At 39.6% G+C, this 21356-nt stretch overlaps 1 protein-coding gene across 9 annotated transcripts in view; it reads right to left on the bottom strand.

The window, feature by feature from the left end:
- Positions 1–21356, bottom strand: part of LOC110405123 (ankyrin repeat and KH domain-containing protein 1) — a 112348-nt gene that overhangs the window by 72090 nt on the left and 18902 nt on the right. For all 9 annotated transcript variants that reach the window (XM_021410093.1, XM_021410094.1, XM_021410095.1 and 6 more), the window contains exons 3-7: positions 7005–7161; positions 4642–4789; positions 3621–3768; positions 2398–2631; positions 767–861 (exon numbers count right to left, since the gene is read on the bottom strand). In XM_021410093.1, coding sequence (XP_021265768.1) covers positions 767–861; positions 2398–2631; positions 3621–3768; positions 4642–4789; positions 7005–7161 — 782 coding nt within the window. The remainder of the gene's footprint in view (positions 1–766; positions 862–2397; positions 2632–3620; positions 3769–4641; positions 4790–7004; positions 7162–21356) is intronic.

Here is a 21356-nt window from a genome sequence, read left to right as displayed (position 1 = left end):
CAGTTGATCCTACTGCTCTCAGAAGACTACTGGAATATTGCACTTTCCTCTAAAGGTCGTAGCCTACCAGAAGAAAAAACATTTTTCCTTCATTCTCTATGCTACTTAGGAAAACAAGGAACTAAGAACTGAACTAATTTTCTCCTACTTTCTTTAATTTGCAAAGCAAAAACTCACAGCACCAGTTACAGAAACCTAGAATAAACTGTGTGTATGTATAGCACACTAGTTTCCTGTGTTGGTGAAAGAATATGTGCAATGCATTAGTCATTCAGTTCAATGCACTTCTTGAAGGCACACACCATGATGATCTCTAAGGTCTTTATAAATAAGACAAAGACAAGAAACTAGTTCTTTTACACTGCAAAAGAAACAGTGACTTGGGCTCAACATACTACCTAACGTCACTGCAAATTACTTATCCCTAGAATTCACATAAGGAGCATTTGTGGGTGACAGAGCCCTGGAATAGGCTGCCCAGAGATGTAGTAGAAACTCCTTCTCTGGAGATGTTTGAAGATCTGACTGGATGCTTCCCTGTGCAACCTTCTCTAAGGAACCTGCTTTAGCAGGGGATTGGTCTGGAGATGATCTCCAGTGTTCCCTTCCAGTCCCTAACCACAGAGTCCCTGTGACTTTGGTTACAGTAGGAACTAAAACACTCGCTTGCAGACCCAAACTGAGTTATTAACACAGGCTCATTTCATTTTACCATCTCCTCTATTTCTCTCTCACTGAAGAAGCAGAACAGATAAAGACTATTTACCATGCAGGCCTCCATTAACGCTGTGTGCATCTCATCTGTTTTATGTTCTTGATCAGCTCCAGCTTCAAGCAAAAAACGAACCATATCTAAATGCCCTTCAAATGAAAGAGAGCAAAATAAGTAAGCATTTAATTGCAAAAGCCTTTAGTACTATAGACAATACGTTAATGAAATCATTTAGATTTTCATAGCTTACTATTAGCAACTTAGAAGTTATAAGTCGTAAGCCTACTCTAAGTCCTCTAATGAAAAGTAACGGAGAATGGTCAGCCATCAGACTGTCTTTTTCAATGACACTGTCCAACTATGAAATTAAAATAGACCTCTAATTTATGCAGTAGGAACATTCCCTTGTGACTTCAAGTTATAAAAGACTGTGCTAGTTCCTTATACAACAGTATACTGACATATGATTTAAGTGTTCCAAAGCAGCATAAGTTTTGAAAGGGGAGTTATCTATCTTCTAAAGATAGGCTCATGTAGATCTGAACTACAAGCTTTTTATTCATAGCACTTGGGGATGTTTCTGAGAATTCAAGGAACATAGTATTGATATAATGTGCATATATATGACACTATTTTAAAAAACTTCTACTCAAATCTATTATGGCTTCTGTTGTTCTAGAATGTGTCCCTTACAAGTTATACATATACATGCCCCTCCCAAGGGGCAGATAAATCTTATCCTTCAAAACCAGATTTTGCTTTACACAAATTGATAGAAAAACAATGTAGCTTAACTGTCTTGCCAAAGATGACACAGGAAATCCTCAGTCAATGAAGATGGTGTAATTGCATTACACCATTCCTACTAAGTTTAAAAAGAAAGAAACAGGAAAATTCCTCCGAACACATCCAAAAGTGCTATTACTGAAAATTCTCATAATGAACTACATGCTGCAGGAAATCCATGACAAAAATCAGAGCCAAGTCTTCTGATAAATTACAAATAACTTGTATGCTCCGATTCTAACTGCAGAGGCAAAAATGTAAGTTACTTTGACAATAATCTGCATGCTTACAGCTTCTATTAGGGGAAAACAACTGATGAAAAATTAATGCTTTTTAGTTTGTTTTCCTTTGAAAGAAAAGAATTTGGCTGGTAGTCCATTTGATTAATGTGGCACTAAGTTATTTTATGTAGAAACTTTGAACTGCAAAAGAAATTAAGTCCACAAGAGGTCATAATACACAATTCAAAAACATCCTCCAAAATTACACTACAGAAGGAATATTCAGTAATAATACTAGCATTTTACTCCCACCAGTTATTACAGAAACATCCAATCTAGCAAAATTTTCCTAACAACTAACAGGTGTTTTCAAAACTTGCAGGTAGTTGGTGAGGAGAATCTGAATGAAATGGTGAATGCAGTAGTGGAGGGAAAGAAAGTGGTGCTGCGTCAAAGCACAAGTTTGGACGTAGCCATTCACAAGATTTCAGCTCCAGCATGCCGCATATGTCCACCACATTTGAATACAAGCAGACCACTACACCAAGGAAGAACATCTCCTGACATCAGTTTTAAACAGTTAAGAAAGTACTGGATCAAAAGTTTGGCTGGAATTTTTAGCTAAATCCAGAAATAAATTTCAACAACAAAAACACAAAACAACATACGAGACAATACCTTTGTAGCATGCAAGTGTAAGTGCACTTTCTTTGAACTCGTTGGAGTGAGTATTGATTCCTGCACCATATTCCAGCAATACTCTTGCAACCTCAACATGACCTGCACTGGCTGCTTCCATTAAGGGGGTATGCCCATTCTCATTATGGTCTTCTATATTAGCACCTGCTTTCAATAGCACCTTCACTATGTCAACAAAGCCCCCAGCACAAGCATAAGTGAGCGCTGTGTTCCCTGCAGAGAAGAAGAAGTTACATATAAGTCCTCTCCATTCCCCACTTCTAATACAGAAAATGAATTTAGTTTTAAAAGCCCTGAAAAAACAAGTACACCACTAGGACTACTGTGACAGTAAAGTTATTTCAGCCAATATTTTTAACACAGTTATAATATGAAAGTTTCAACACTTACGTAATATTCAAAATAAGCATTTTTTTTTTCTTTGTCAAGTTTCCTACTTCAGCACACAAAAAGAGAAAAGTACTCATTGATCTCTTTGAGTGAGTTTTTTGAGGTTTTTTTGGTTTTGCTCTGCTTTTGTGTTGGTGTGGTTTTGGGGGCTTTTTATTTGTTTGTTTTGTTTAAGATGGTACTCAGCGATCCCTTGAAAAACTTCTGCTGGTTGGATGAGAATAAACTATTACAATTTAAAACTCCAATTCTGATAATGACATTCACATTGGCTCACATTTAAATTTTACTGTCAATTTTAAGGCAAGTTCTACTTAATACAACTAAATGTCAAGATAAAATGAATGTCACCTACTTCAAAGAAAATTTAATTCTATCTTAGCAAAATTAAAATGCAGGTTAATACTCTCAGCAAGGTTAGTCAGGTCGTGGTCAAGCATCAGCAATGTGGACAACACTCAATGCTTAAAGAACTGTAAAATGCAACAGACCACTAAAACTGGTCTTGATCAGATACATCCAATAAGAAGCCCATGGGACAACTCTGAATTGTACAAATGAGAAAAATTGATCTTGATGTATCTTTCTGGTCGTTTAATACCACAGTGGACTTCTGAGGAACAGTGCTTTCCATTACAGTTAACATTAAAAGCTATCATTAGTGCCTCATGTCCAGTATGTATCTTGCCTAGTCATTCCTGATGTTTGTATTTTAAGATAAAATATAAGCCAGAAACACTCATGTTCAGAACAGAAACACTTGGTTTATGCTCTAGTTTTGTTCATTTTTTCAGTTTCTGCTTCCCAGTTACCTGTTGAAGACTGAGCATTGACATCTGCACAATGAACAAGGAGAAGTTTAACAATATCTACATAGCCTCCGCTGGCAGCTGCCATTAAGGGAGTTATGTCTCCTTTATTCCCTCGATCTTCAACATTTGCATGCATTGCTAGTAGCACCTAAAGAAAAAAGTTCACTATTAGAATGAATACATTCTAACACTGACATTTTGATTCTAGTTCAGTGGAGCTTGATAATGATTCCCCAGTCAGCCATGACATCCCCTTACATTAATACCCACAGCAGTGAAATACAATGGTACTCCTCAGGACCACATATAATTACCCACTCTGCTTAAGGTAATGCTATTTTTCTACATCTATTCATATCTGTTAAAATCAACATTAAGTTACAGCACAGTACTGACATTTTCAAATGTCACAGGGCAATTCACTAACCAAAATGACAGCAGATAAACTGTAAGTTTGCATTAATGACTACAGCCCACATTAGGTCAAGCTTACAGGTAAACAGTTCTCCCCCATACAGTTGTCTGCACAATAAGCATGAAGCTGGTCACTTTCTGAGAATCACCGCTTAAACCAAAAGGACAAATTCTGCTCTTGAATACACATGTAAAAAGCCAGATATTAACCCAAACCAATCCAATGGTGATACAGATGTGATTAAGAAAACAAATGAGTGAAAGCAACCCCTTTTGTTTTTTTTTTGTTGTTGTTTGGTTGGTTTTTTTGCCACTGTTGCAATGTTCTGCTTGGCAGAACACCTTGACTAGTTCTAGAACAATGCAAGAAAAAACAGACACCTTAGAACACAAGATACAGTCTTCAGACAAGACCTTAAGGCGTATATGATGGCATTTTCTATTAAAAAGACAACCAATAACTGTGTACTCACATTAAGCTGTATTAACTGTTACTTTTGGATTACAAAAACTGTTTTGATCATGATAGTTAAGGTGTCCAGCTATCAAAGAAACCCCTTTAACAATGTTTCATGAAGGTTTAGTTGTGACTGCATTTGTTACTTACTTGTGCCAATTCATAATATCCAGCTGAACAGGCCAAGCAAAGGAGACTCTCCCCTTCTTCAGTATGTTCATTTACACTTCTTCCTTCATCCAGCAGCTTCCGGACGGCATTTACATCCCCATCTGAGCATGCTTCTGCCAAACTGCGACTGGGAAAATCAGTTACCATACAGTAAGCACAAAAAAGAGCTGCAACAATGGGTAGCTTTCTTATGCAGGGAATAAGCCTTAAGAACTCAAGACATCCTCCTAGGAAAAATAGCTTGCAGTTGCTTTTTTAAAAGAAAAGTACAAATATACATTATTTTCACGGGTGAAATGGAAATAAAGACCTTCCTCGTGTCTACATTAACTCTTGTTCACTTATGCTAACTCACTCAAGCTCTTATATAAGCTACATACAGAGAAGAGTGCTCAAAACTAGGTAATGTGCCGTGCATGAAAGACACAGAGGTCAACCTCACTGATGTTATTCACACTTCAGCGGAATGCCAGATAGACACAGGCTATGACTATGGCAAACCACAGGTACAGAGGGAAATTTCTAGTAGAGAGAGAGCCAAAATAATACTCAATATTACAACAAACCAGACTTCCTTACCATTGTCTCTCATATAGTAAGATTATTTCCTCCTCTGCAATAGCCCAAAGCCTTTTTCTTCTAAGCAAACAAACCAATTTCTTCTCTTTAAGCAGGCATTTCAAACCAAGAAAAATCCTTACCTCACCTAATGACATCTTAGAGGAAGAAAAGAGTCTTACACATCGATTATGTTTCTTTTCATACAATCCTAAGAGCATTTAACATAAGTTTTCAGATGCTCTTGACATCTAAAAAGCTCAGGAAGTTTATTACCACTACTTTAAACATCTTTACCTTCTGCCATCAAGAGAAGAGCTATTTTCCCTAAGACCTAAGAAAATATACTAAGCAGATCTAGAAAAGGTGAGTGAGCTTCAATTTATTTTGAACCAAGTCATCTGTCCTTTAAATCTTTTTCTGTACCAAAAAAATTTTAATTCTAAGACGGTTAAAGCACTGCTAAACACGTTTAAACAAGAGCAAGTCACACTCAGCATCAACTCAGTTACACTTACCTATATGACAGAAATGAATTTAGAAAATAAATAGGAGAAATTCACTGTCCCTGAACAACTAAGTATGAAACCACAGTTTCTTCAATCACCAGCTGAAGAAGGGAAGGGAGGAAGAGCCTTCCGTTATCAACAGTGGTGGACTGTATGCAAAGCAGTCCTTAATGGTATGATTTGTGTAAAAGGGAAGGAACCTCATTTCTTTTTTTTTTTTTTTAAAAAGAGAATCCTAAAAATGAACATATTCAGATGCATTAAATACCTTAAACTTCTACTTTTCTTCTGTAAAAGAGACATTCAAGAAGCTTACTTGCAATGAAGAATATAACCATTTGACCACAAGGCTTCCTCAGGAAAGCACATAAGTTTCAATTTTTCAGACAAATAGTTAAATGAATAGTTAAAGCCTAATTTGAAAACGTGAAAAGGAATTAATTTGCAAGATACTCAAAAATGAACTGAGCTGTGCTAGTAGCTGATAGTTAGGCCGAGATCTGACCTGAGGAGAATACCCAGGTCCTGGATCACTTATATTTGCAGTATAGTAACTTCAGTATTTTGACAATAATAACTGAAAATTAAATCTATATGAAAAGAAAAATACTTTAGATTTCTGATCTGAGATTTGAAGTTCAGCTGTATATGCAGTCACACTATCTCAACAGTTTAGGAATAACTTCTATTCACTTGTCAGATTAGAAAATATTCCAGGAGCCTTAACAATGCTTTGAAATTACCAATGGAGAGGAAGCCTTTCAGATGCCTAGGACAAAATCTCATTTCTACAGTCATGGGAGCTGAATGCTGTCCTCATTAATTATTGCCCATGAAGAGTTAACCAGGTATATAGCTACTTTTTCCACCACCTTCCTTGGGCAAGATTCCTGGGCAAACTGCTACCCTTTAAATATTTGTACTAAAAGCTGGAAGAGAATATTATGAACTAGATCCTTCAGTTTCCAACAAAACATAAAGCAATAAACAGAGAACTATCACCAACTCTTCTACAGTGAGAAGTTTAACCAGATTTTGAAAAAAAGAAATTGACTACGTAGCGCACAGGAAGAGCAGCATGTCCTCTAATCAACCAAATCACACTTGTCTTACACTTCTAAAGCTGATAACCTGATATGGCAGTAGTTAAACCTTCAATTTATCTGCTAGTGCAGCACACACATTATTGAGGATTGACTGTAAAAACTGAATTTGAAATGAGAAATATTAACTCACACTCTAGAATTCAGAAACCAAAGAGTGATCAGTACATACTTGTCTACTTGTCCTGCATTGTGATTGTTCTCCGCCCTCATTCGCGTCAATGCAGCAGCAGCTTCATCCAGTGCACAGCTGACAGAGGACGTCAGTCTTCGGAGAACCTCGGGATCTGCGAAGGCTTTACCATCGGCAGTGGACAATTTACCAATTCCTTCAGTGCATGTTCGTTCAGTGATGTTAGTATGAAAGTCACACAAAAAAAATGCAAAGACACTATTTTAGATTTCAGCCACATGCACTATTAGTTAGAAATCACTTGCAAACATGCCAGAAAATCAGCTATGTAACACTAGCTGTTAACACTTGTCTACTACTTGAACATTTTATTAACTGTAATAAGGCAGCAACAAAACTATTTTTAACTGGCAGTTTAAATATCTGTCCAAAATTCTCAACTCATACCTCTGAAGAATAAAACATAAATTAAAATCTCTAAGGGGACTAAAGACAAGCCCAGGGGTCAAACCCACAAACAAGTTTGGAAAGCAGGCACTATTCCATAGACATGGTTTTAGGTTATCTACATGTGAAGAGTTTTCTATTTCGTACACGCAACTCCACTCAAAATGCTTCCAACATATTGTTTCTAAGAGCAAGAAAAAAATACGTAAAAATTAGTTTGAATTCCCACTACTTTAATATTCTAAACTGCACACCTCCAGATACAAATACAAAATAAGATTTCCAATTTTTTAAGCATACTTGAAAATAATGTCACCTCTACGCTATCATTGCACTACAGAGTAGAAACACAGACTCAATGAACTCTGGTAACAAGTCATTTGTTTTAGACATTTTCTTGGCTACAAGACTCAACCTGAGGGGCAATATAGAATATCAGTCACCATAAGCAGCTATTTATCTCATTCATTTACATGTCTAAAATAAAGTTATGGTACAGTTGCACAGTTTACTCCACACAGGTTTTACTCCACACAGCCCCTCAGAGACTGGAACACAATGAAGAACTGAAGCTCAGCCCATTTCATCATTTAAACATCACTGCAATTGCCTCTGCAACACATGCGGGGCCCAGATTTGCCTATACTAATGTGAAAATAGCATAAAGGGAAAAGCAGAGGTATAGTACAAAAAACATTTTCACATGGTAGAGAAAGAAAATGATTACTGGTTTATAGATTAGCTACCTTCACCAGCAATCAATCAGTAACTTTTCAACTCCTTAGCAGTTAAATAGAGTCAAACTAGATATAAAACTCTGGGGAAAGAAAAAAAACACATCTTACCTCTCTGAAAATTTGCAATTTGGGATGTGCACGACTGATTTACACCATGTTTCCCACAAGCCAGCTTGCAACTATTACAATACTGAAATCACACTTTGAAAGTTTTCAACACTGTCTCCAGACAATGCGTTTCCCCAGTTTGAAAGCATCCAATTATTTTCCAAGCAATCCAAGATTGCTTACTTGCCAAACTTCGGGATCCTGAAAACAACTTGTAACAGCACATATGAGACAGTCTGTCACATAACCCACATCATTGTTGAAGAGCTACTAAGTGTTGGCTTAGAGTATTCCTACTCCAGGTTGCTGGAATAGCCAAGAACCTCTTCCCCGCCAGCAAGAAAGACACCACAAAGAGGTGCAACAAGTGTACTGAGATGATCTAAATCACACTGGTGGCACTGCATGCTTGCATCTGCTTACAGCATACTGCCCAAGGAAAAGAAAGGAATTACTGACTCGCAACCCAGCACTAGCAGCACATCTAGGACTATTATAACCAATCTGACTGCCTCGTCGAGCAAAATGGAAGTGGAAGGAGAGAAATCCCCAGGATTTAGAGAAACGATCCCCAAGCAAATGCTTCAAGGAGTACATTTAGCATTCAAGGAGAAGCACAACAGTTTTCTTCTACTTTCAAGGCTTTCATGAAGGGAACTGAACACATCTCCTAGCAACAAAGGACCTGAAAAATAAGAACTCTGGAAAAAGAAAAAGTTACCTGGATATCTGAAACTAAACTGGACAGATGAATCATTTCAAATCATTCCAGTAGTCTGGATATCTAGACAGAATTAACCTTTCTGCATCAAGAAGGAACTGGAGGAGAGATTTGCTGCAGAAACATACATCCAGATGATCCTAGAGCAAGGGACTGCCTTGATCTTGTAGACTAACTGCACTTGTCTTGGATCTAATCACTGCCTAAGAGAAGAAGCTGCTGGATCTAATCAGGATGAGATACAGACAAGCAGAACCTCCACTTGGCTGTTGTCTCCATGAAGCATTCATGCACAGGATTTCAGAAAATAAGAGAATACATCACAGCACAGATCTAAGTCTTGTGTCCTGTGAAGACAAATGCAACTCCAACAACTGCAGAGCTCCTGTTCCAAGGTATTTGTTTTCATGGGTGACAACCAGAGGAATCCCAGGAGTCACCAACTCACAGGCCAGTGGCTCCTTCTTCCAGCTGCTCAATGCACACTGACAGCTCACTTCACACTTTCCCACTTTGTTCCAGAAAAGGTGATATAATCACACCAAGGACTTTCAGAGTGTAAGCTGAAGAAGCCATTTATTTACATCATGAGCTTGGGCTCAAAAACCCAGCTGACATTCTTTGGTGTTAATTCGATAACTTTTTTTTTGCCAACCAAAAAGTTCACATGAACATCAGCCCTCAAATCAGCCATCATCACAGCACAAGAACCTGATCACTTCTTTTTTTTATACATGCTAAAGCTAATCAGCAGCTACCCAAGACATCAGAGCAGGCGTGTTTGGCTGGACACAGCAAAAGGGGTCACCTGGATGCTGCTACTCAGACACCCATCCATTTAGTTCCCTTTTACAGGTTTATAGTACCATCTAAATAATTGCTCAGGTTTTACTATACTGTGATTTAGGATGACTATGCTGTAATGCTCAGTCATCTAATCTCCAATTTATTCGGGTTTGAGTTCACTTAATAGCTATTTGTTCTTGTGTCATTCACCCAGGTGTTTAAAACATCTCATGCACATGTGAGCTGCAATAATCAGGTCTTCTATTCTCCTCCCATCCCTTGAAAACTAAAAGCATTCTCCAGAGGATTCTCCACATTTGTAATCATTTATGTGCAAGAAAGATTAACTCAATTTCCTGCATTATTACAGTCTCAGTAGCACTCTACCGCGCCACAAGAATGGATAAGGACCCTAAGAAAATGCCTAAACTGAAACCTACAGTGTTTAACGTTCATGGCTTTCTGTAGCACAATGGCACATATTCAAGAATGCCAACCAGAGATGTTGTGCAGCATCTATTTTTTTCCCCGATAGCCTGTTCACTGCCTTCTTTTCATTCCTTGTATTTCCAGAGCTCACTGAAAGATAACGTTCTTCCACTCCGTCAAGGCAAGCCTCATTCCTGTCCCAAAACCCTTTTTAAGATCAAATAAAGTGAATAAATATTTAACCCTCACCCAAAAGTCATAATAGCTCAAAAGTCACACATCAGTAAGATGCTAGCCTCTAGCAAAGATAAACGTATCCTAGGTATTGAATCTTCCATTCACTACTCGTTCCCTTCTTGCAAGCTCTAGATTTTGGGAGAAACTCAAAGTAAAAGAGACTTCAGTAAAAAACCATTCGCATTTCCTCACTACAAAATCTCTCAGCTAGAAGGCATTCTCTCATGGAGAACTAGACACAAGACTTCTGCTTAAGCATGTTTTCCCAACACCTTCCTGAGATGATGAGAAAAGTTCAGCACTTTTTCTTGAAACCAATCACGTGGCAAGGCAAATGCATCTTTCTGACATGACATTATGGGTGAACAGAACACCACTACCATACTCAGTAAAACTCAATTCAGAAATCATTTAAGACAGGCTAAGCTTTTACTCTCTCATGGGATACCTGCAAACAAAACAGATGGGCAAGAAATCATTTGAAGTTTTTATCTGATCACCCCACGTGTGCAGCCAAAGCTAGCCACAAACTTTCCTAATGTTTCAGTTCTTCACGCTGATGTAGATGCAGAGGATTAAAAGCATTTTTTATTACCCTAACCTTCAGAAAGACTGCTTCACAGCAGTGCCATAACTCTATCCAGGCAAATGTTTCAAGCATCTTCATGGAAGCTGTATGTATTCCACACATATCTCAGAGCTGATCCAAGAGGGTTAGCTGAATGTAGCACTTTCAGGATGCATTTGAGCAGCTGTGCCTGCCCAGCTGGTCCATCAGATCCAAGGCAGTCTGTGGCCAGCCAGTGCAGAGTAACAGCAAGTAGTGCCCCAGCAGGTCTCTCTAGAAGAGCTGGTCTTCTGCAGCCTACACTGCACAACTGTCAGACACCATCATGTGCTCAGCAATCCCATACAGCTACAGAACAGCTTCAAGCTTTCTCAAGCACAATATCACCATAGAATAAAGAGTAGTTATGAATGAATAGTACCATGAATAGTACCAGCAAACATAGGATAAAAGAGAATAACAAACTTCGGCAGCAGAGGCAATCCAACTGACAGTAGAAAGACTGCTTAAGTAAGCCTTTGCTATCTTCCAAATTGCAATAAAAGAACTCTCCTGCAAATAGTTGGACTGGCTTAAGAGTTCCTATGACAAAAGGAGCTGCAAAAGAGCTCCTCAGTACAGTGCAAAGGAAACTTGAAGTTGTGCCTAACTTGAAAAAAAAATCAGACAGTGACAGCACTACTTTTTAAAATCCTGGAATATCTGAAACATGTCCTCAAAAATCACAAAAGGTTTGTAGATGTAGACAGATTTGGCTTGACTGGGGAAGGAGAGAAGGAAGAGCAGGAGTAAGGCAGAGAAAAAAAGCCTGTCCCACAGGAGAAAAGAGAATATCTCAATTGCATCCTCAGAGAGTTATTACCTAGCAGTGAAATATTTAGACCACAGCTAACAAACTCATAGAAGCTTTACACTCCTCCCAGCCCCTTCCCAAAAAACGCTTCTGAAAAATACTTGTGTTTCTTAGAAGTTTCTCATTTAAGAAGACGCTTTCCTGCAGGTAGGGCTTCAACACTTTTCTGCCCAGAGTTGTCTGCCAGAACAACAAGTTCAATGTGAACTCCAAGGTGAACATGGTGTCCTAGCAAACACCAGAAGTGATGAGAGAAAACTACATAGCCAGGAACAGAAGAAGGATTCCTGCTTGATGGTGACAGCAAATAGCCACTAGGTCACCTCAGCTACCATCATTCTGTGATGGTCATTCAGAATGTCCAAATAGTTAGATATCCAAATAAAAAACCTTTGTAAAAAGAAACACCACATTTTCTTCTTTCAAGATTTTCCTCCTGCTGTACCTCTATCAAAGAAACGTTAATTCAAGTACAAGGTGACAAGCTATCAGATACAATCTTTGATGCTTCTGATTCCTTATGGGAACCTAGACATCCAGACGTGCTCATCACCGATCTGCATGTGCATAAAATCATAGTGATCAAGCAACCAAATGCACTTGCTTCCTATACATGTAGTTAATATAGAAGCATCACGTTACTCCTAGAGTACAGTCACAGATCTACTCTGTAAACCATTCTCTGTAGTCGCCAGATGCAAAATCCACACCTGAATATTTTACAGATAGCTGTTCATACAGAAAACACAGTTTTCTTTGACATCTGTTAATAAGTCTTACTCTTTACAAACTGCGTCCTCTTCATCAAAAGGTTGATTTTTCCCATAGTTGGAGTACATGTGTTCTTGCAAAGCATCACAAGTTCGTCAGCACTGCTGAAGCAAATAACACAACGTGCAACTGCACATGAGATGCAGATGTTGCTTTGGCAATGCAGAGGTGGATGCTCCAGCAGTAAGCACAGAAGGCAGAAAGGTCTCACAGAGCAAATGGCTTTCATCCATCTCACTGTTGATAACATGTATCCACCCCTCAGATCACCTCTTGCTTCAGAGAAGCAACTACTATTAGGAGAAAAGCAAAAACACAGTAAGAAAACCTTCCCAGGTGAATCGTAGTTCAATGACCAAACTGCTTTAAGCAAAGCAAACCAATACAAAGCCTGAAGAACTGCATTTAAATATGAGAAAGCAATTATATATTTCCTCTGACAAATAAGCAAAAATAAGAACACATTTGCTCTAGATTGGTCTGGAGCATTCCATTCTTTTTTTTAAAAAAACATTTTAAGCTTTGGTTCAGTCCCTAATGAGTTTATCTCCCACCTACAAAATAAAAATACTACAACCAATCAAGGCAAAAACTATTTGGAAAGTGCTGAAAGCTATTACACAGGAATTCTCAGACAGTAAGACAGACATTCTTACTATCTATCACCAATAGCTAGACTTAAATGACATTATATACCAGCTTTTAACATTGATACCACAGCATCCCTGCTGGCCAAAGCATCTGCTCAGCTAACACATTGAACAGGCAACAAGATGGGAGATAAGAAAGAAGCTGTCAACGGTTTACGGGCGTTCGGCCCGGTTCCGTGACAAAGGGGACGGGGGATCCACGGGTCCACACCCCGGGAAAAGGGAAAAGGGAAAAAAGGGTAAGGAGATGGCCCTGAGAGCAAAGAACAGCGGCAACAATCTGAGGAGAAACAAACTAATTTACTAAATAAAATATCGGAATGCAAAACAACACACTATAATACAATATAATTACAATTGAAGCTGATAAATCCAATACAGAGAGAGAGAATGTCCCAAAATCAAGGTAGGCCTTACTCTACTACCGACGATAAGACGGCTGGAGAGCGAGGTGCTGCCAAGACGAGAGACGGCGGAAAAAGAGACCAGGTCTCGTGATCTGCAAGTTTTTAAACTGCGAGCTTCTATCTTTTCCCTCCGGCTGGAAATGGTAACAGAGGAGAAAAGTATCGTGGGGACTGTGGTAGTCCTTCTCTTCTGAGAACCAGGTATATCCACTACATGATGTTATGATGTGGAATACCAATAACCGAAAATCACAAAACCATGACAGAAGCATCCTCTCCACTCCCAAGATTTTTTGCAGGGAAAACAAAAAATTAAGTGTCTCCAAAAAGCCTGACTTTGAAAGTTAAATTAGATCTTTTCTATGGGTAGCATTTGAGGATTTCTACAAAAGAGGTTCTTTCAAACCCTGTATTTGAGTTTTGGATTGCAAGCCAAATCAAATGTACATAGAGACATTTGAATTTGGGCTTGGAGGAAGAGAAAGCTTCTGTTTACACATTATGACTTAACAGCAAAAGTAGAAGACCAGATCAACAAAAAAAAACAACCCCCAAAAAACTGACAGGAAGAACTGTAATAGGAAAGAGTCAGAAAAAACGTTGGTCTAACTCTGGGACAGCTGGAACCCAACCTGACTACAACTGCTGAAAACCACAAAGCAATTTTTTTTTTCTACTTTCAAGCTGTAAAGGTAATGTCTTACTAAGCATCCCTACTGGAATATTTCGGGAAAAAAAAGAGTCTGAATTCTATAGAAAACTCACAGTATCTTGGCAGTTTTCCTTCAGTAAGGAAGGAAACTTGGCCTTAATTAGCACAGTAGTGTCTACAAACTCCTACATTACTACTATGGACATGGATTTGCTCTGGAGCTCCTCTCAGAGTAAACAGGAGATACTGTATATTAAATAGGAGCTTTTCATTTCCTATTTGAATTTACTTTTTTAATGGTCTGTTCGCTATTCGTTTGGGTCTACTTGTTTCTCTTTTGTTTTTCCCCAGCCTGAACATTAAAATCTGCAGCACACCAAGAAAGATCTGCCATGGCAGCAATGCTGCCATGAACTCCTGGGTGCCTGAGCCTTCTCCTCCCTGCTCAGCTGCCTCCTGCAACGTCCAGCAACATCTTTTTTAGGACCATGCACCAGCAAGTACTGAAGCACATTCGTGTACACAAAAGCAATTCTGGCTGTACCACACTTGACAATACCGCTGTGATTAGCTAAGAGAAAACGACGACTGCAAACTGCATTGTTTGCATGGCTTTGTTCAGTTTTAAATGGACAGACACCCAAAAGGCAGCCTCAGCACATTTGCCCCAAAGCTGAGCAGTCACCTGCCCGCAACCCTGCAGCCATGAGCTCAACCAGGTCCTGACAGGATGCAGCACTAAATGAGCACACAGGAGCTACTACCAGCTCCTCAGCATCCTAGCAAGAATCAGGCAGATAGTCTCCAAATTCAGAGGTTCGGGCAACAGTTTTGACAAACTTTTACTTCAAGACAGTATCCAGACTAGACACTGAGGAAAGAAAATCAAATGGCTTTGGAGTGCTTTAAAAGTACTTTAAAGCCCCAAATCGCTCTTGGGGAATTTATTTTGATTGTAGCACCTACCATAATTACCTGTATTGATATAAAAGTGGCAACTTCATTAATGATCCAGAAGCAAAAACCATCATAACCTCTAGAAGCCAAGTCTCAAATTCTCTACCTCATGTCAGTCAACATGGAAGAATTTACAAGGTTGGTTATTTTACAGAAATATACCAAGGCTAAGAGTAGGCATTTATACTTTAATTTCTGATTTTTCTTTTAGTGCCTCATCATAAATAAAAAAATTAGCATTGCCTCGTTTCAAGCACTTGCCTCCAAAAACATGAAGGATACACCTCAAAGAACTAAGACTACTGCTGAAACATGGAAATCAAAGTCTGCTGTGAGCTGTAAAAAACACAATGAAAAGACAACCACATACCCCTGAGAAGCCCCAAGAGAAACCATAGGAAAATAATAACATCCATTCACACTGTAGAAGGTTCACAAAATTCCTATTCTTGACTGCTAGCATTCTAAGCTAAATATTATATTTTATATACCTCAGATCTTCTGACTTCTGAAAAACAAGTTCCTTTCACAGAATCACTAAGGTTAGAAAAGACCACTAAGTTCATCTAGTCCAACCATTAACCCATCACCCATGCCCACTACTTTCCAGACTTAACCTGTTTGGTGGTAGAAGAAGCAGAACATGGAATTTCTTTCTGATCTTTAGTTAACCTATGGCTTATGGAGCAAAAGGATCATTGCACTCTGGAGACTAACAGCAAGATATGATCTCTATGCACAAGCACGATGGAGGAAGAGACTTCAAATAACATTTGAAGGCAATTTATAGGCAAATATCCCACTCACACTCCAGATTTCCAGCATTCAGTGAGAAACTTAGTCCAAACTGATAGCAAATGCTTCCCCAAACCAGAAAATGACTCTGGTTCAGCATATAATTCAGCAACTACGTGGAACAAAAATGACTGCAAACACTTCTATGTTTTTGAGCAAAGAACCAAGAGGCCCTTAGAAGGCCCATGTCAATAGCAACTTATCCCAGAAGCCATGGACTTCCAGCCGCTCACAACGTATGCTAAACCAAGCCAAAATATTCAAATATTTTCAGGGAGTGGCCAATTGCCCTACTTCAAAAAAAAAAAAAACAACCAAAAACAGATGATCAGTCTAATGATGTATAGCACCAACTTGCATATAATTCCATGTTTCATAGAATCTCCAAGGTTGGAAAAGATCTCCAAGATCATCCAGTCCAACTGTCCACCTGTCACCAATATTTCCCACTAAACCATGTCACTCAGTACAACATCTAAACACTTCTTGAACACCTCCAAAGACAGTGACTCCATCCCCTCCCTGGGCAGCCCGTTCCAGCACCTGACCACTCACTCGGGGAAGAAGCATTTCCTAATGTCCAACCCAAACCTCCCCTTGCTCAACTTGAGGCCATTCCCTCTAGTCCTATTGCTATTTACGTGGGAGAAGAGGCCAATCTCCACCTCTCCTCAAGCTCCCTTCCAGATGTTGTAGAGAGCAATAAGGTCACCCCTGAGCCTCCTCTTCTCCAGACTGAACAACCCCTATTCCCTCAGCCTCTCCTCACAAGACCTCTGCTCCAGAGCCCTCATCAGCTTTGTTGCCCTTCTCTGGACATGCTCCAGGGCCTCAATATCTTTCTTGTAGTGAGGGACCCAAAAATGAACAGAGTACTCGAGGTGCGGCCTCACCAGAGCTGAGTACAGGGGGAGTACCATCTCCTGCTCCTGCTGGCAACACTATTTCTGATCCAAGCCAGGATGCCATTGGCCTTCCTGGCCACCTGGGCACACTGCTGGCTCATGTTCAGCTGAGCACTGACCAATACCCCCAGGTCTGTTTCCTCTGCACAGTCTTCCAGCCACTCTGTCCCAGGCCTGTAGCGTTGCCTGGGTTTGTTGTGGCCAAAGTGCAGGACCCAGCCCATGGTCTTGTTGAACTTCATCTCACTGGCCTGAGCCCAGCAATCCATCCCATCCAGATCCCTCTGTAGGGCCTTCCTACCCCAGGCAGACCGACACCTCCTGCCAACTCGGTGTCATCTGCAAACTTACTGAGGGTGCACTCCACACCCTCATCCAGGTCATCAGTAAAGATATTGAACAGGACAGGCCCCAATACTGACCCATGGGGAACCCCACTCATGACCTATCCAAAACAGTTGAGTAACTGTTCATAAAACCTACCTTCTGTCTAAGATCTACAGTCTTTCAGTGTATTGTCATTAAATACACCCTGTATAACAGAACATTCTGCAAATAAGATCTCTAGGAATGCCACAGTAGATTACAGAGTACAGGATAATCAAAATCTGGATGCTACTCCCTTTGGGAAAACCCAGTAATATATTTTACCATGGCCCATGTTCAAGAAAGAATACATCCTCCTACTCTGAATGCATTAGAAAAAAAGCCTCATCAAGAAGAGTCTGAGGGTTCACAAGGCCATACAACTACACAGTATTACTATCCACTATCCTTATTTACCAACTGAAGAATTAAACTCAAGATGACCAAAATTTTTGTGGATCACTGTATTGCGTCAATGTATGGACAGCAACCAGAGAGCATTACCAGCTCCCTCAGCAGACCCCCAGCTCTCCAACACTAGCTGCAGAAACTAACACTTAGATCTAAGCTTGCAGCAACACAAGGCCAAGTATAAGCTTTCCCAAACTGCAAAGCCTGAACAGAGCATTTCCCTCCAATTAGCGAAGGAAGCACACACGTGGGATTTCCATTCAGCACAGGCTGAACTCCAATTCAGCTCACATGCCAAGGAGGACTGTCAATAGAGCACTGGCTCTTTTCTCCTGCCTGAACTGTCCCTGCTTTTGAGCTTTGGCTGAGGCTACTTGAAGCACTAACACAGCAAGTCCTAGAAGTAATATCAATTGGAAAAGGTTTTTAAATCAGAAATATCCCCGTATAAGAAGAGGAGAGTGAAGGAGAGTTTGCCTTGTAGAAGAATCCAACTTGTATGAAAAATAAAATACAGAAGTAAAACAGAAGGGAAAAGTTGAGTTAATAAAAAACAAATCTTGGACTCAAAAAAACCTTGTAAAAATGAGAATTGCATAATTACAGTATAGTTGTAAAGCACTACCTGATTAGCACTGACCACTGACACTCAAGCAGCTAACTAAAGAAATTGAGCAGTACTCTAGTCAGTTTTAATACTGGTTTTCTGGTCTTCTCCCACCATCACATCCTGTCAAGGAAAAGTTAAAACCTTGGAATCGTCTCTGTCAAAAAAAAGAATTCCAAAAACATAGCTCAGTTACCATATTTAATCTGAAAACTATTTGACACCTAGAAGCATCAGTTTAAGTGTTAAAATTAAACTGTTCTTCACAACAAAATCCAACTGAAAAAGAGTCACATAAATTAGAAGTCCATACACTTCAAAACACTTTCCCAGTATGGAAGTTAATTTTTCAAAGAGCAGAATTAGACTCAACTTTTTCTAATCCAAATGACTAAGATTAGAAAAAAAGTATTTAAATCATGCAAAACCTTAGCAAAATATAATATTAATAATTACATGCACAAAACTCAGATTTATAAGTTTATTCAACTTATTCAAAAGCACAACACATCCGTAGGTTTCACATACCATATATTCCTTCCCATTCTGAATCTTTAGACGGTGAAGAAAGAAAATGAGCAAGTCACTGTAATGTGCCAATATCTCAAAAGGCAAAAGTATTCCAGTTACAAAACACTGGTAATTTAAGTAGTAGCACAGCCCCAATGTCTAAAGAAGTTCCTAGAATAAAGCCTATTGATGAAAATTGTTTTGCTTATTTCATACATATGCCATGTCCATATGACACAAATATTTCAAATTGAGCAAACTGAGGTAAAAAGGCTTCCTTCATTTAAAAACAACCATTCCGTAAGAACAGTTGCTCAAACTAAGGTGAGACTCTTGCTATGCTGAGGAAGCCCAAACATGCTTCATATTCGTTATGGACAGGATTCAATCATAAGGCTTCATCTCTGCTCTAGTTCTAGCAAACTTCCTAGATTCCCCTAATAATAATAACCCCATTTTTTTTAATCAGTAATACTGAAATAAATCCAGAAATGCATTCATTACATTCTATAAGCATATATTTGCAGTCATTAAATTGATAAACATGAACGAATCTTCCATGTCTCCCGCAGCCCCCAATCTGCAACTTCTACAGTTTGGGGTGGAACTCTGATAACCCACTAGAGGTTAAACTTCTAATGCACGAGATGCACACCTCCATTTAAAAATCACAGGTAAGTTACTCATCAACCCCCAGAAAAAAAACACCAGGTTCAAATATAAATCTTCTACTATAAATATGATCAGAGAATGTATCCACCTCAGTCTCCAGCGCTTCTCAAAGCGACACAGATGCAGGATGAAAGCAAGCCATAAATCTTTTAAATCTCTCTTTTAGACCACAGCACACTCTCCCATAGTGCTGGATCACAAATCCGTTTAGTCACATTCAAGTCCTCTAATGTTGGAGGAAAACTTATTTTTCTTTAAAGCTGTTTTATTGTAAAAGGTGATGTTAGTGAGTAATGAATGATTTTGTTCACATCACAAAAAGCAGTTGGTTGATAGCACAGTTAGTGGGTATACAGAGATATATACAGACGCAGGAAAGCATTCAATTTTACAGTTGCCAAATCTCACTCCATCCTTTCAGTTTATCCTAAAGCAGGAAGATTTCGTCCAGACCCACTCACATTTTGACCTGTGTTCTGTATTTCCACTAAGTTGGTGATTACTTCCACTTTTTGCCATCCCCAGTTCCAGAACATACAACCTGCTTCCCTGGCCTCCTTCCCCTTCATCCTACTGGCTTTTCAAATAGAAGATTCAGGCTCCCATTTCCAAATCAATTGTTAAGGACCTGCAGAACTACAGCATGGCTGAGGCTGGTGGGGACCTCTGGGTCCATCTCACCCAGCCTTGGCTCATCAGAGCCATCCACAGCAGGGTGTCCAGCACCACATCCAGTCAGCTTCAGAGATCTCCCAGGAGAAGACCCCACAGCATCTCCAGTCGCTGTGCCAGCACTCTGGCACCAGCACAGCACAGCAGTGATGCCAGACAGTCAGAGGCAACCATCTTGTGTTCCAGTGTGTGCCCACTGCCTCTTGTAAAGCCGCACCTGTTGTATTAACAGACCCTTGTAGGGAAAAAAATAATAAAACAGATTTCTCTTTGACCATTTATTTAAATAGAATTACACTACATTTCATCTCCCAAAGTTCAAGCACACTAAAACTTCAATTACATGATGGTCTCACAGAATCACAGAATTGCTCAGGTTGGAAAAGACCTTCAAGATCATCAAGTCCAACCGCAACCTAACCATACTACCCTAACTCTAACAACCCACTGCTAAATCATGTCCCTGAGCAGCACATCCAAATGGTTTTTGAACACATTCAGGGATGGTGACTCAACCACCTCCCTGGGGAGCCTGTTCCAGTGCTTAACAACCCTTTCTGTAAAGAATTTTTTCTGATATCCAACCTAAACCTCCCCTGGAGCAGCTTGAGGCCATTTCCCCTTGTCCTGTCACCTGTCACCAGTGAGAAGAGACCCTCTAGTGACTCTCTAGTCACCTTTAGTCATATACAGACATCCTTCTTTTATGTTGAAATACAACTCTGCCCCTGTTTGAACATAAGGATGGACTACTTACATCTGTTACATTAAGTAAACCTTTGGTTGAAGATGGTTTCTCTCCAAATTATTCTCATCTTCCTCGCAAGCCTCTCTATAACTAATAGTAGGATTTCTGAAGAAGTCAATTATGGAATCACAGAACGATTGGGTTGGAAGGGCCCTTAGAGCCCCCAGCCCCACCCCTGCCCCACGTTGTCTGTCCCCTGGGGCACCTCCAGGGATGGGGTACCACAGCTCTCTGGGCAGCAGTGCCAGTACCTCACAGTTGTCTGAGTAAAAAAAAAAAAAATTCTTACCTTCTAAGTTAAATCTCCCCTTTTAGATCAAAATCATTCTCTCTTGTTCTATCACTGTTTCCCATGTAGTCTTTCTCCATCCTGATTATAAGC

Source organism: Numida meleagris, chromosome 12 (assembly GCF_002078875.1).
Source record: "Numida meleagris isolate 19003 breed g44 Domestic line chromosome 12, NumMel1.0, whole genome shotgun sequence".
In the NCBI taxonomy this organism is placed as follows: Eukaryota; Metazoa; Chordata; class Aves; order Galliformes; family Numididae; genus Numida; species Numida meleagris.
Note: the sequence above shows the minus strand (reverse complement) of the source record. Positions and strands in the feature narration are given on the sequence as shown.